Raw genomic sequence first — 15,850 nt, 5'->3', positions numbered from 1 at the left:
AGTTTCACATATTCTACGGTACTACATACATGCATGCATATGAATGTACAATTTCAAACAAATTTGAAATTAGAACCAAAAAGAATTCAAGAGGAATATACAATATATATTCAATATCATCGGATGACCATATACAAGTTTGAACAAGTTTCCATACATAATTTAATGCATGTATAGTTCTACGTCCTCTACGTAGTGTTGTCCTGTAGGATCGATGACTTCCCTCGCGAACCATCCAGCTAGTTCCTCCCGAAGTGGTCGGAAGCGAGCTTCGGACTAAGCGTCTTCCGGAGGTTATTCCTCTTGATGTTGATCTCAGACGACTGGTCCCGCTCATTGGTGTATCTCCGGATCCTCTCACAAACATAGTATCCACATAGATTGGTCCCCGGTGGCTGAATATCCCCAGTCGTCCGCACTTCCCATTTTAAAATGTAACTCTTTTTTGAATTCACCGACCTTTTCATCTACGAACCGTCTCCAAACCCTACGAGGCAAAGAAAATTAAATGAACAAGAGAGTTATTAATTAGTTACTTGATATTAGAAAATGATGAACGAAATAGGCCGATCGATATAGAGCGCAAATGAATGAAAACAATTACGTTTGCATCATTTTTCTCATGTCGGCCCAAAGCGCCGCACCCATATTCAGAGAGTCGTGGACGAGAACTGTGGAGGTGTGAAATTGAATTACCATCAGAATCCAGTGGAACCTGCGGACACGATACATGCACGAGTCATGCATATATAACTCATCGATTAGCCACATACCATGCATGGAGTAAACAAAAGAGAATGTGCTCAAGACGGAAACACTCACCCAAAATGGTAAGGAAATAGAATATCACTTTTGAGTTCCTGTTTTCTAAGAAACCGCCACGGAGTCTTCCTCCACGTCGGCGGGGTGGTGTTCTAACACATATGAATTAACGATGTGTGGGTCAATGAACCCAACATCATGGATGTTCCTTATTTGCATTTCCCGCTTCTTCATTCTGCATAATAGCGTACACAACAAGATAGTTAGGACAATATAAAGGCCTTCGGGCACCTTTAGTCGCGGTTGGCCTGGCCAACCGCGACTAAAGCCCCCCACGTGCACCAGCTGGCCACCGTGCGCCCTGGGCCCAGGCCTTTGGTCGCGGTTCGCCACACGAACCGCGACTAAAAACCCCATTAGTCGCGGTTCCTGTAGCTTCGCGACTTATGGGGCTTCCCGGAAGCTTGTTTTTCTACCAGTGATCGTGGCCTCTAGCAAATGGAGCATCACCGAGTACAAATCCATAGCAGCGGCCACCCGCCACGGCAGCTCGTCGTCGTTTCCTCCGGCGCTTCGTTCTCTCTCGGCGACTGTAACTACCGCGGAGCTCATCGGATGGACCCAACTCAAGAACGCGGCGATCTCACCTATCCCATGAAAGCCTGTGGAGGAACATCACGCACTTGACTGTCAGCGTCTTGTATAGGGGAAGAGCAGTTGGTGGAAGCTGAATGCGAGGTTGAAGGACACTTCGAGCTGTTTAATTAGGCGCCGAGGAGCACGTCTCTGTCGTGTCCGGTGCCAGTGATCCTGACCTCAGGCGAGCTCCGCGCAAGTCTCTGTCGGCTCGGTCACAGATGGCCTGCAGAAACGATGGCCACTGCACGCCGTGCGCGGCGTGGACGCCAATTATGTGCACACGAGGAACGTCGGTGTTGGCCTCCAGTATCGTCTAGTTGGTCGCAAGGACAAACAATGTTGGTGCGCCGCCGCCAAAGATGCCCCCATTGGCCCGTAGAGCGAGCGCTAGGTGGTCGGCCGCGTCCCCCATATGATCGGCACCAGAAAGCACGAGGCCCAAGACTCATGCCCCCTCGCGCGATGCAACAGGTCAACGTACAGGAGGATGAGCCCCCTGGGCGGGTCGAGCAAGACCTGAGCAGCAGCAGGTGGTGGGCACGTCCTATGGCCATCTCTGTACCATAGGTCCCTCAAAACGCCCACGGCCGTCAACCTGTCCCACCGTACTCTACGCGGTTCTTATATTTTCTAGACTTCGTATCGTGAATAAAGAACTGCACTGGCTCATTCCCCAACACCAAATGAGTGGTCCATAAAACGAGCTCACCTGTGCTCGGGAGCAAAAACGCCTTGTCCGCAAAAAAAATCCATTACTGTCTCGCCCCCCCTATACCTAAATTCTTTTTTTTTTTTTTTTGAGAAACCCTATACCTAAATTCTGGCTCCGCCCCTGATGTACATGTTATGCGAGCTTCCCTTGGAGTAGCAAAAGGCAACTAACGAGTTGACAGTTTTCTGGGTTCACGTTCGAGCATACGCAGTCCACTAAACAAGTGCAGCAGCATAAGACAAGGCCCGGCCTTATCTGAGCCTGAATTTGTTAATATTTGCACGGGCCTCCGCTTACCAGCCCAATAAACGCAACGACCCACCAGTCCACCACCGCGTCGTCGTTCTCGCTCGCTCACACGGTTCCGATTTCCGAACTTGCGATTGCGCGGTTGGCCCCTTCTGCTTCGTATCCATCCACTTCCACACTCTCCTAGCCCCTCTCGCTCGCGGCCGCGTCGCCGGCAGACATGCTAATCTCTCCGGGGCTCGCTGCACCGCCGCCGTCTCAGCCATCCCATTACCTCGCCGCAGCCGTCCTCAGCGGCCGCGGCCCAGGCAGCCTCATCCAACTGACCGCCACCACGTCGACGACTCTCCACGACCGCCCTCGTAGCCGCCCACTGCTCTGCTCCGCGCCTGTCAAGGCCATTGCTACCACCAGTACCTTCCCGGCGAGAGACACCGGGTGCCGCCTCGACCGCGACGACCTCCGCAGAATCTGCAAAGAACCCGACCTGGAGGGCGCAGTTAACCTGCTCGACGAAATGCTCCGCCAGAGAGGGGGCGCCGGCGCGTCGGGCCAACTCACGCCACAAGAGCAGTCCGCGGTACTCCAATGCTACACCGACCCGCTCTCCCTGGCCTCTCTCAGACGAGGCCACCGCCTGCTCTCCAAGTCCATGTCCCAGTCCCAGCATTCCGGAATCGCCACGCCCATCTCGCTCAGGATCGCCACTCTGTACTGCAAACTCGGCGCCCCTAGCGACGCGCAGCGCGTCCTCGAGAGACCCTCACGGCCTCCGTCACCACCTGTCAAGGACGACGGGGCGCAGGCGAAGCGCAAGGAAGCCTACGAGAAGGTGCGGGAGCTGCACGAGGAGATACGCGCCGCCGGCTACGTGCCGGACACCCGCTTCATGCTGCACGACATCGACGAGGGCGCCAAGGAGCGCGCGCTCATGTACCACAGCGAGCGCCTGGCAATCGCGTTCGGGCTGGTGAGCACGCCGCCCGGCACCCCGCTGCGGGTCATGAAGAACCTCCGCATCTGCGGGGACTGCCACAACACCGTCAAGCTCATCGCCAAGGTGACTGGCCGCGAGATCATCGTCAGGGACAAGAAGCGGTTCCACCATTTCAAGGACGACGCCTGCTCCTGCGGGGATTACTGGTGAGGCATCTTCAGTTTTCGCCACTCCTATCATTGTTGACATCAATTCCTATCTTTAGTATAGGTCAGTGCCATAGCTCAGTGTCTTGATCAGGTCTGTAAATTTTAGTAAAGGCTTGTGTGGCCTTGTGTAAGTGAAGAGAGAACAGTGATGCACTTTGTTTAGCCAACAAGATGATATTGGACAAGTGTACACCTGCTACAACGAAATCTCATTGATCAAACATGGTGAAGCTCACAATTCTGCCTATTTTCACAAATCGAAGTAAAGAATCATGAGACAAAACAGGAAAGCTGAAAGCTATCATGTGCAGTGGGGAAGGGAGGTATCAGGGGCTCTGCTCAACCCGTGCCCGGCGTGGCCGTGCCACCACAGACCGCGGCTGTGACTGGCAGACCTGCGCCGGAAACTTTCATCCAAACCTCTTCGTCACCATTGAACCCCACCTGCCCTCTGCAGCCGGCTTCGCTCCTCTATTCCCGGCAGCGCTGCCTCGGCGGTCTATTTTCTGAATTCTAGTAAAACCTCTACACACATCATATCTCCTAACTTTGCATAGAAGATCATATAAGTGGGTTATAGTGCTTTAGAGAATAGATAGTTTACCTTTAGCTTCTCGTGGGTTCGACACTCAAATACTTATCGAATTGTACTGCGGTAATCCCCCGCACTTGGGAGTTATCAGCAGCCCGTGAGGACTACTCACACATAATATCAAGATAAATAACAAAGATAGAAATCATTGTGCAAAATACTTGGATTGAAATCACAATATTTTTACAATGGTCGTCAATTCTCAAAGAGATCTCTATTATGGCAATGGAGGAGATTTGATATGTGATGGATGAACTATGGTGGTAGATCTCCTTCGGTACGGTGCAGATGGATCTGATGGAGGGCGGCTCTGTTTGGCGACGAATGGCTCTCTTTTTGGCGTCGGTCCCTTCATGAAACTTACAGGGTTTGACCTCAGGAAGGCTAAGGCGCATGGTATGGGCGGACGGGACGGGCAGGGCTTGCCCATATCGATGCACGTGGAACCTTCTCTTCAAGCGTAGTCAACTTTGCCATGTTTCTGACGCAATTTCCTTCAGTAATTGCAGGTCCATTTGTCATTATGACGTGATTCCTGGACATCATCCAAAAATAGAAGACATTGCACATCTTTGCATTAATTAGTCATTAGTGGCATGTTGAGAGGTAAAATTAGTCAATTTCTTCACTTAGCATAAGGGTTTAAACGCGAGAAAAAGTGGCGTATTTCACAGCCACCAGCGCACATTAACATTCGTACTCATATATAATCATCTTAATCATAAATTCACAAATAGATGGAATAAAATTGGCACATCACATTTCACCAATCCCCTAAATCTCCCACGCCAATGGGATCTACTCACACATGAGAGGAGAATAACATAATGATATCATAGCAAAATAAATGGAGTTCATCTTGATATTACCATAGCAAGCCACAATAGTTGAAGATCAAATCAAATACAAACCAAGATGGAATAGAGGTTCCAATCCCTAATCTTACAAGTATGAATCTCTCTCTCTCTCTCTCAGTACATGTGGGGTGTAATGGATGAGGCGGTGATCTTGATGAGATTGATCTTCGATGGAGTCGAGGATGGTCTTCTCCTTCTTCAGATCTGATCTCTTCTGTTCTAGGGCAAATGGAGGATGTTGCGTTGTGTTTTTCGCATGTTGTCCTTCACGAAAAGGGTTTGGTTTGATAAGGGGAAGGCGGCAGCGCCTATTATGGGCAGACGCTACGGTCACCTCCGCCCGTACCGATGCCCGCTGAAGTCCCTGGATCGCTAGGATGGATTTGGCCTTAAAAGGAAATGTCTTTATTTTGTTGCAATTAGCCCATAAATGTTCTCGGATCCTCTAGAAATGATGGTTTCCTGAAGTACATAATTCAAAAGCAAGGTTTCGCCTCGATTGCGGTATTAGCATGAGTTGAAACACAAAATCCAATGAAAACCCAATGAAACCAAGAGATAAGTGATGGAAAATCCGTAGTGAAAAACATTGAAATTCGGAGCTATCACCAATCACCACTGACTTTTTTACCCTCCTCAAATAGATTGGGAACATAACGGATAGTAGCGAGCTTGGGTGGGCTAGGTGAACCCAAAAATCCAACGTAGGTGCAACCCATCTGACAGACCGGCAAGGCGCATAGGCTAAGCGCGTTAGGCTAACAAAAAGGTTTCGTGTGTGGTTACACTGTGTCGAGCAAACACGCAAGCATGCAAGGGCCTACTGAGAACCAAAATGCTTCTAAACAAAGACATCAGGGGCTAATCATATGTGCACATATAAAGCATAAAAGCAAAATTTAAAAATGCATCCTTTCCCATTCATAAAGTGCAATAAGGCACAAGACATGCGATTACATTAAAAGACCTGCTATAGGTTTGAAAGGCAAAAGGACTACTACTTAAAGAAAAGCTCAGCTACAGGAGCCCGCGCTTGAGGTCGATGAGATACGTGTTGACAAGGAGACCATGAAGAAGTCTGCGGTTGAGCTCGATGAGATATGTGTTGATAAGGAGGCCATGGAGATGCGGGCTGCTACGCCAACCTCACCTCTCCATGGGAAGGTAGAAGTGGCAGCACATGAGACCGTCAAAGATCTTGAAGGTGAAGTTGAAGGTGCTCTGGTGATGGCGGGATTTCAGAAGGAACCCAGGCTCGAGGTTGTAGGCACGGGCGAACGCCTTCCAGCCGTTGGTGAAGAACATGCGCCCTACACCATCAAAGTGTGTCGTCAGCCTCCATGTTTCTTGGTTGGGGTCGAACTCTCTCAGGAAGGCATGGTTTAATTCTTGCCCAGCGATGGCCTTGGTGAATTTCTTAGGGAGCTTCAAGCGCTCCAAGGTTTCCCCCCTACAAAGACCAAGAACTCGAAACCGGGGAACTCGGGCGGTGCCTTCCTCGGAGGAAATCTCGAAGGAGGAATGAGAACCGGAGCAGGGTCGGGCCTGACAATCATGAAGAACTTGGGGGTGCAAGTTTATGCTCCTCCGTAGTTTCTTCCTCGATTGCGGCAACACTATCCCCCGGTTTGTTCTTGCTTCCGCGTGGAAAACCACGACTGTGTTTCTCCACTACTCCCACACAACAGTGGGTGGAGTGGTCTTGGGCTTGTTATTCGTACCAAGAGTGCGACCGCGACCACGCTTCACCGCCATCGGTAGTTTGGCAGCATCAAGAAGGACTCTCTCCTTACCCATGACTAAAGTCTTGCGAGCATTCCTAAGGTAGGGTTCCCAAAGAGGATGGTGACAAACAGATATAAAGAAAAAAGAAGAGCTTGCGGTAGCGAAAAGAATGAGCGAGAAGGATGATCAGATTTTCCTTTATATAGCACTATGGAAGGTAAAAGACACCATCAATTTAACCTAATGGCCCATGCTCTGATATCATTAACTCCTCCTCCGCAAAAATCGAGGGGTTACTCCATTTTCCACGTGCTTTGTGTGGTCAAATGATGCATGTAAAATGCATGCATGTACTTTGTAGTTTGTTGACACATATTTCCACATATTTGCAACATACATGATGTTATATCCATGTTTTATATTTATTTTTAGGGATTTAATAATGATCCCTTTATTTATATTATAACTCTACATGACAGGAAACTCCTGTTTTGTGCATTTTTAACTTTCACGGACCTAAACCCGAAGTCAAATTGAGCTAGAATTTCAGGAATGTCAATATTTCATCAAGAGAAGCTTCTAGAGCACTTGGATCTCACGAGATAGGCTAGGACGACCAAAAGAGGCCAGGTGGCGCAACCAGCAAGGGGGGACCCTAGCTCTTTTTCTCTTCAACCGTCCGATTCGCCTGATTATTCCGCCCACAAATTTTGTCTGACCTAAGAAAACCCTATATAAAGAACTTCCCGAGGCTTCCTACTCATCAAAAGTTGCTTAACATGTCGATATTGGTTGTACTTTTAGATTTTGTTCTTTCTGATATCTTTGTGTTGGTTTGCATTTAACTCTCTATATTTTGGTACATGGATATGATTGTGGCTTCAAATATGTATCATCCTAGCAAAAAAATCTTTGAGCTTCATATGTACGTATTCAGAGGCGATCATATCATGTTGAAGACATTGTTCAGTCAATTATTTTTAAATCTTATCATGCCTTGTACATATTACAAAATTATTATACATGATCATAGTTCCCGTCATCGCTTCAAGCTGGCGTAAAATCCGTAAGTGACCGCATGTAAGTGCATGTCACTAAGGGGACCTCTTGTATATTGCAGTATTGCTCACAATAGAATGTAAGATATTGACTTAAAACATGAATGTTTCATCTTTTTTAATGTTTGTTTTAGATTGAGCAACAAGTGATTTTCACATAAAGCTTTGCGTGTCAACCTATAATTTATGAAACAATTAGAATGACTAATGCACAATCAAAGTTTTTGTTCAACAATTTTTGTTGTGTATACATAACATCTTTTTTCTTATTTACTATATGTCCACTCATTTTTCCCACAACAAGCTTTGCCGCTTGCTATAGGGGTAATATAACCTTACTTTCTCCATATGACAGACATACTAGTTTATTTTTTCGACAACATTTGGTTTTTCTTTTCCATAATTTTTTATTATATGCATGTACAAATAATGGAATGAGCCGCGCTCATACATATTAGACACATAATTTTAAAACTTTTTTGCACAAGGAATGGGGTCTAGAAGACCCCAGAGAAACTTTATATCATATGTGGTACACACATAATTTTAAATATGGACCTCTATTATTGTAATCTAATGGCTTAGATAATTTTAGCGGATAACCACGATGCATTATTTTTTTATATTTATAATAATATAATAAATATAATGCCTCGAATAATGTATGTTGTTTAAGAACAAGATTGTCTTCTAAACCAACGTACATGCTTGTAGGTCATGATGTTTTTTCCTCATACTTATATAGTCTCATAGGCTGGGAGTATAATGGTTGGATAACTACCATGTGCTCCCAATTTTGAAAGTAGTGAAATAAATCATTGAAGTACGATATAAAGATACGATCCTCGTGATATTTTTTGCGTAGATATTTTAGAAGAAAATGTGTGGGCTCATATATAAATCTTTATGTAATTTCTACTGATTGAGTTACTCGACATATTGAGTTTGCTAAAAGATACTGAGATGAAAGAAACTGAAAGAATCGGTATAGGCGGCTAGATGGCGTCAGAGGGGGGGGGGGGGGGTTTCAAAAGGTGACAATCAATTAATACTTTATTTTCCAGTTTCATAGCTTTGACAAAAAAAATAAGTTATCTAGATATGCATCTAGGTGGATGACATATCTTACAAGCAAGGAACAACAATGCAAGTGAGTAAATGATAGAATTAAACGCAGGTGGAGACGATGATGTATTTGTGGAGGCACAAAACCCACCAACGACACAAAGTCTCGCCTTATTCTCCATGTAGTTATGGCACAACGGCAAGGGCACTCCACTTCCACACTCTCCCTGCCCCTCTCGCTCGCGGCCGCGTCGCCGGCGGATATGCTAATCTCTCCGGGGCTCGCTGCACCGCCGCCGTCTCAGCCGTCCCATTATCTCACCGCAGCGAGCCTCAGCGGCCGCGGCCTAGGCAGCCCCATCCAACCGACCGCCTCTACGTCGACGACTCTCCTCTACCGCCCTCGTAGCCGCCCGCTGCTCCACTCCGCGTCTGTCAAGGCCATTGCTATCACGAGCACCTTCCCGGTGAGAGACACCGGGTGCCGCCTCGACCGCGACGACCTCCGCAGAATCTGCAAAGAACCCGACCTGGAGGGCGCAGTTAACCTGCTCGACGAAATGCTCCAGCAGAGAGGCCGCACCGGCTCGTCGGGCCAACTCACGCCACAAGAGCAGTCCGCAGTACTCCAATGCTACACCGAGCTGCTCTCCCTGGCCTCTCTCAGACGAGGCCACCGCCTGCTCTCCAAGTCCATGTCCCAGTCCCAGCGGTCCGGAATCGCCACGCCCATCCTGCACAGGATCGCCACGCTGTACCGCAAGCTCGGCGCCCCTGCCGACGCACATCGCGTCCTCACGGAAGCATTGAGGCCTCCCTCACCACCTATCAAGGAGGACGGGGCGCAGGCGAAGCGGAAGGAGGCCTACGAGAAGGTGCGCGAGCTGCACAAGGAGATACGGGCGGTCGGCTACGTGCCAGAAACCCGCTTCGTGCTGCACGACATCGACGAGGGCGCCAAGGAGCGCGCGCTCATGTACCACAGCGAGCGCCTGGCCATCGCGTTCGGGCTGGTGAGCACGCCGCCAGGCACGCCGCTGCGGGTCATGAAGAACCTCCGCATCTGCGGGGACTGCCACAACGCCGTCAAGCTCATCGCCAAGGTGACTGGCCGTGAGATCATCGTCAGGGACAACAAGCGGTTCCACCATTTCAAGGACGGTGCCTGCTCCTGCGGGGATTACTGGTGAGGCATCTTCAGTTTTCGCTACAACTACCATTGACATCAATTCGTGTCTTTAGTATAGTTCAGTGTCATAGCTCAGTGGCTTGATCAGGTCTGTAAATTTTAGCAAAGGCTTGTGTGGCCTTGTGTAAGTGAAGAGAGAACAGTGATGCACTTTGTTTAGCCAACATGTGACCTGATGCATTAGCCAACAAGATGATATTGGACAAGTGTACACCTGCTACAACGAAATCTCATTGATCAAACATGGTGAAGCTCACAATTCTGCCTATTTTCACAAATCGAAGTAAAGAATCATGAGACAAAACAGGAAAGCTGAAAGCTATCATGTGCAGTGGGGAAGGGAGGTATCAGGGGCTCTGCTCAACCCGTGCCCGGCGTGGCCGTGCCACCACAGACCGCGGCTGTGACTGGCAGACCTGCGCCGAAAACTTGCATCCAAACCTCTTCGTCACCATTGAACCCCACCTGCCCTCTGCAGCCGGCTTCGCTCCTCTATCCCCGGCAGCGCTGCCTCGGCGGTCTATCTTTTGAATTCTAGTAAAACCTCTACACACACTATATCTCCTAGCTTTGCATAGAAGGCCATATAAGTGGGTTATAGTGATTTAGAGAATAGATAGTTAACCTTCAGCTTCTCGTGGGTTCGACACTCAAATACTTATCGAATTGTACTGCGGTGATTCCCTACACTTGGGGGTTATCAGCAGCCCGTGAGAACTACTCACACATAATATCAAGATAAATAACAAAGATAGAAATTATTGTGCAAAATACTTGGATTGAAATCACAATATTTTTACAATGGTCGTCAATTCTCAAGGAGATCTCTATTATGGCAATGGAGGAGATTTGATATGGGATGGATGAACTATGGTGGTAGATCTTCTTCGGTGCGGTGCAGATGGATCTGATGGAGGGCGGCTCTGTTTGGCGACGAATGGCTCTCTTTTTGGTGTCGGTCCCTTCATGAAACTTACAGGGTTTGACCTCAGGAATGCTAAGGCGAATGGTATGGGCGGACGGGACGGGCGGGGCTTGCCCATATCGATGCACGTGGAACCGCCTCTTCGAGTGTAGTCAACTTTGCCATGTTTCTGACGCGATTTCCTTCAGTAATTGCAGGTCCATTTGTCATTATGACGTGATTCCTGCACATCATCTAAAAATAGAAGAGATTGCACATCTTTGCATTAATTAGTCATTAGTGGCATGTTGAGAGGTAAACTTAGTCAATTTCTTCACTTAGCTAAGGGTTTAAACGCGAGAAAAAGTTGCGTATTTCACAGCCATCAACGCACATTAACATTCATACTCATATATAATCATCTTAATCATAATTTCACAAATAGATGGAATAAAATTGGCACATCACATTTCACCAATCCCCTAAATCTCCCACGCCAATGGGATCTACTCACACATGAGAGGAGAATAACATAATGATATCATAGCAAAGTAAATGGAGTTCATCTTGATATTACCATAGTAAGCCACAATAGTTGAAGATCAAATCAAATACAAACCAAGATGGAATAGAGGTTCCAATCCCTAATCTTACAAGTATGAATCTCTCTCTCTCTCAGTACAAGTGGGGTGTAATGGATGAGGCGGTGATCTTGATGAGATTGATCTTCGATGGAGTCGAGGATGGTCTTCTCCTTATTCAGATCTGATCTCTTCTGTTCTAGGGCAAATGGAGGATGTTGCGTTGTGTTTTTCGCATGTTGTCCTTCACGAAAAGGGTTTGGTTTGATAAGGGGAAGATGGTGGCGCCTATTATGGGCGGACGGTACGGTTCTCCGCCCGTACCGATGCCCGCTGAAGTCCCTGGATCGCTAGGATGGATTTGGCCTCAAAAGGAAAAATCTTTATTTCGTTGCAATTAGCCCATAAATGTTTTCGGATCCTCTAGAAATTATGGTTTCCTGAAGTACATAATTCAAAAGCAAGGTTTCGCCTGGATTGCGGTATTAGCATGAGTTGAAACACAAAATCCAATGAAAATCCAATGAAACCGCCTGGACGCCTCTCCCCTGCATCCCCTCCCCTCACGCAGGAACCGCCTCGAGCGAGCCGTGCGCCCTTCCCTGAACACTTGCCGGCGACCAGATGGCTGGGAATTGGATATCCTCGACCCAGCCGACCACCCACCGCCGTGCAGAAGCCCCCATGGCCGCCGCCGTCCGTCGCACTTGTCCTGCCCTGTTCTGGTCGCCGCTCGTCGCCGTGTCTCTCCTTCCCTATTCGCCGCTCGCCGGCAACCCTCCCTTGGCCGCGGCCCTCTGCTACCCCTTCCATGGCTGCCGACCGCCGCCGCTTCTCCGCTGGCCGCCGGCTGGCTCCTCCATGAGCGCTGAAGATAAACGGGACTGGATTGCTTTTCTTTTCCTCTTCTCCAGGGTTTTTTTGCAAAATAGCTGGACATGTTTGTAAAACTGCTATGTAATATTCTCAGCTCAGCACAAATGCTACCAAACAACATCTCAAGGAAGAATATCTCAACGTATACGAGCTGCCAAACACATGATAAAATCTCACCTCAACTTGGCTAGGGTCAACATGTTGAGAGGAGATAGACATTCTGTGTTGCCCCGGGCTACCAAACACACCCATAAAGCATAAAAGCAAAATTTAAAAATGCATCCTTTCCCATTCATAAAGTGCAATAAGGCACAAGACATGCGATTACATTAAAAGACCTCCTATAGGTTTGAAAGGCAAAAGGACTACTACTTAAAGAAAAGCTCAGCTACAGGAGCCCGCGCTTGAGGTCGATGAGATACGCGTTGACAAGGAGACCATGAAGAAGTCTGCGCTTGAGCTCGATGAGATCTGCGTTGATAAGGAGACCATGGAGATGCGGGCTGCTACGCCAACCTCACCTCTCCATGGGAAGGTAGAAGTGGCAGCACATGAGACCGTCAAAGATCTTGAAGGTGAAGTTGAAGGTGCTCTGGTGATGGCGGGATTTCAGAAGGAACCCGGGCTCGAGGTTGTAGGCACGGGTGACATAGGCATCCCAAATGGGCCTGCCAAAGATAGTACCCGGGGTTTAACGAAGGCCCACTATCCGAAGAATAAGAAGGTTCGAGAGCCCAAGATATATTAAGGAAAGTAGAATTGTAATAGGAAGTGTTGTTTGATAATCTGGCGGGATGAGTTAGAAACCGTCCCGGACTGCGTAACTTGTACAAAACGAAACCCTCGGCTCCACCTCTTATATAAAGGGGGAGTCGAGGGACGAGGAGATCATCGAATCATTGTTTGCAAACCCTAGTTTTCATAATCGTCGAGTACTTTTCGGCTGAAACCTTCGAGATCTACTTGCCCTCACTTCTAACTAAACCCTAGCCTACAATCCATAGGCATTGACAAGTTAATCCCTTGTCAATTGGCGCCGTCTGTGGGAATTAGAGGCGTAAGGATCTGATCTCGATGGCACGTTCAAGATCTTCGACATCGTCAACCGGAAGCAACACTATGGATCGAGGTAAACAGATCGCTATTGGTCTTGTTGATTTTGTTCCTCACCCACCCTCCCGTTTGGATGCATATGCGTATCTGGCGGAGCCCTTGGAGATGACGTTCGGAAGGTTTCACTTTCGCGTCGAGAAGGAAGGATCGTATCGTGTCGAAATTCCGATTTCGTCGGGATCGTCGACGGTCGATTCTGATTTTTCAAGCTATGCATCGTCAAGCTGAGTCGAAGAAGAAAACTCGGCAACACGTTACGTCGAGCATCGAGCAAGAGAGAAACTCGCCAAGATCTTCGAGCAACACATCGTTTGAGTCATCTGCGGACTCATATATAAGCGATGGCTCAAGCGATGTCGACAGTTACGACTTCATCGACAAATCTCTCACAGTGGGCAAGGTCTTCATCAATCTCAACAATGATGTCACCAAACCCAACATAGATCGGAGTACAAAATATCATCGGATTTATGCTATCGACAATCAAGAGGAAACATCAGAGGCTTTCGACGATTTGGGTAATCCTTTTGTCGATCCCTCAGATCTAAGGAGAGGTATGGGCACTAAATATGTCGGGCCCACACCACGAGTCAGAGTTCAACTTCCACAGGCAGCCTAGGATAGAGCGGCAAAAGCCCTAGATGGGTCAGAGCCAATGACGACAACAGCCACGAGCTCGAGAGCTGCAAGCTTATCAATATAGGCTCGCACGAACTGCCGAGAAATAGAAAAACGAGACGGCTGAGTTGAACGGAGAGAAAGGAGGCAGCTTCGCGTCAAGCGAGGAGAAGGGCAGATCTAAGTGGACAATCTAGAGTTTGGGGTGATAGCCACGGGGAGGCTCGGAACGAGAGGAAGATCAAGGTTACAAAACATACCCGAAGCGAGAAAGAGAGCACTTGGTTCAAAACCTCGACATGTCCTTTATGTCGATAGATACAAGAGGAAATATTATCCCTAAGACACCGGAAAGCTGGGTATATGGCGACACAAGCTTACATCCTCGCATCCGAGGCCACCCCCGGGAGATCCAAGGGAAACATTATACAACATGGCGTTAGCGAGGGTTGGAGCTATGGGGACAGCGTTCGTAGCAACGCCTCCCGAAGAAGCGGCAAGGCACAATAGTCCACGACCTGCGGCAGCAACGGCGGCGGTTCTGAAGGACCAAGCGGAGCAAGAGACACGAGGAGCACAAGCAAGAGTCGATAGAGCGAGACAAAGCGAGAAGGGATCATCGGCAATCCCCGGAGCTTAACGACGAGGATATGTGCGGCTTGCCGTGCTTCACAAGGAGAGTACGAAAAACTCGAGTCCCGTCGGGATTTAAGTTGCCCGATCACTTCAAAAAGTTCGACGGCCCGCAAGATCCGAGAGGATCGGCTAATTGATTACCTCGAGACGGTGAAGCTAGCTCGGAGGAACTAGAGCAACAGCCATGCAAAGTATTCAGGTGCACTTAAGTGGAGCCGCACGATCTTGGATCAAAAAACTTCCGCCGGGATCCATCGACAGTCGGGAAAGTTTCGAGGACGTATTCGTCAAGAACTTCGAGGTCCACGTGCAAAAACCTGCGTCGTTAGAAGAGCTGAGGGCGTGTCGACAAAAGCCGGATGAGTCAATGAGAAAATATATCCAAAGGTGGAACATCATAAAAAACTCGGCGAGAAAATATATCCGACGAGAGAGCAATAGATGCGTTTGTCGCGAGGAATTAGGCGTGGAGATTTTGTCGAGGACTTGGGAAGGACCAATCCAAAAACAGTATCCGCGTTGATGGAAATAGCAAATAGATGGGCGGACGGAGAAGACGCTGTCCACAATAAACGACACGAGTCGCCGGAGGAGGACCGTGGTCGAAATTATCAATCGAGGCGACGATTTCCTCGGCAGTACCAGAACTACGACGCTCCAGGGCAAATTTCGGCTGGATTCCGAGCCAGCGCAGGAGGAAATAATAGAGATGATTATCAGAGAAGTAATGAGCAGCGAAGCGATAATAGGGATGACTCCCGCAACAAACAAAATAGTGGGCCGAGGTTTCCAAGACCTTTCGTGTCCCCCGAAGAAATGCTGAACGGACCGTGTCAGATGCATTTTTCATCGACGAGCAACGGAAAAAGACGGTCGGGGCACCTGCGGAAAGGCTGCCGAAATTTTCGAGGCAATGTTCGGATACGCAGAAAATGCTCACGCTCGAGCAGCACGAGAGAAACCCTCGGGAGCCTAGGAGCGAAGTTCATCTACCGCCACCTCCCGCGATTACGGACGACAATCGGCATCGGCTCAGAATAGCGGCAGCACCTCCACCACCACCTTATGTTGATCCTAACTCAAACGGAGCGGTGTCGATGATTCGAAGGGAAGGCCGTCCAACGAGAA

General features: G+C 48.4%; 2 protein-coding genes across 2 annotated transcripts; both read left to right on the top strand.

Annotated features, from left to right (window-relative positions):
- Positions 1–2,582: 2,582 nt before the first annotated feature.
- On the top strand, positions 2,583–3,658 carry LOC124697532. The gene has a single exon (XM_047230112.1). It carries the CDS (start codon positions 2,583–2,585, stop codon positions 3,507–3,509), a length of 927 nt encoding a protein of 308 aa, XP_047086068.1. The 3' UTR covers positions 3,510–3,658.
- Positions 3,659–8,993: 5,335 nt separating this feature from the next.
- LOC124697530 (pentatricopeptide repeat-containing protein At4g30700-like) lies at positions 8,994–10,260 on the top strand. Its single transcript, XM_047230111.1, has one exon. It carries the CDS (start codon positions 8,994–8,996, stop codon positions 9,993–9,995), a length of 1,002 nt encoding a protein of 333 aa, XP_047086067.1. The 3' UTR covers positions 9,996–10,260.
- The last annotated feature ends 5,590 nt before the right edge of the window (positions 10,261–15,850 follow it).

Source organism: Lolium rigidum, chromosome 3 (assembly GCF_022539505.1).
Source record: "Lolium rigidum isolate FL_2022 chromosome 3, APGP_CSIRO_Lrig_0.1, whole genome shotgun sequence".
In the NCBI taxonomy this organism is placed as follows: domain Eukaryota; kingdom Viridiplantae; phylum Streptophyta; class Magnoliopsida; order Poales; family Poaceae; genus Lolium; species Lolium rigidum.
Note: the sequence above shows the minus strand (reverse complement) of the source record. Positions and strands in the feature narration are given on the sequence as shown.

Coding starts and splice junctions, on each gene's coding strand:
- LOC124697532 (XM_047230112.1), top strand. CDS start 2,583: ATGCTAATCTCTCCGGGGCTCGCTGCACCGCCGCCGTCTCAGCCATCC.
- LOC124697530 (XM_047230111.1), top strand. CDS start 8,994: ATGGCACAACGGCAAGGGCACTCCACTTCCACACTCTCCCTGCCCCTC.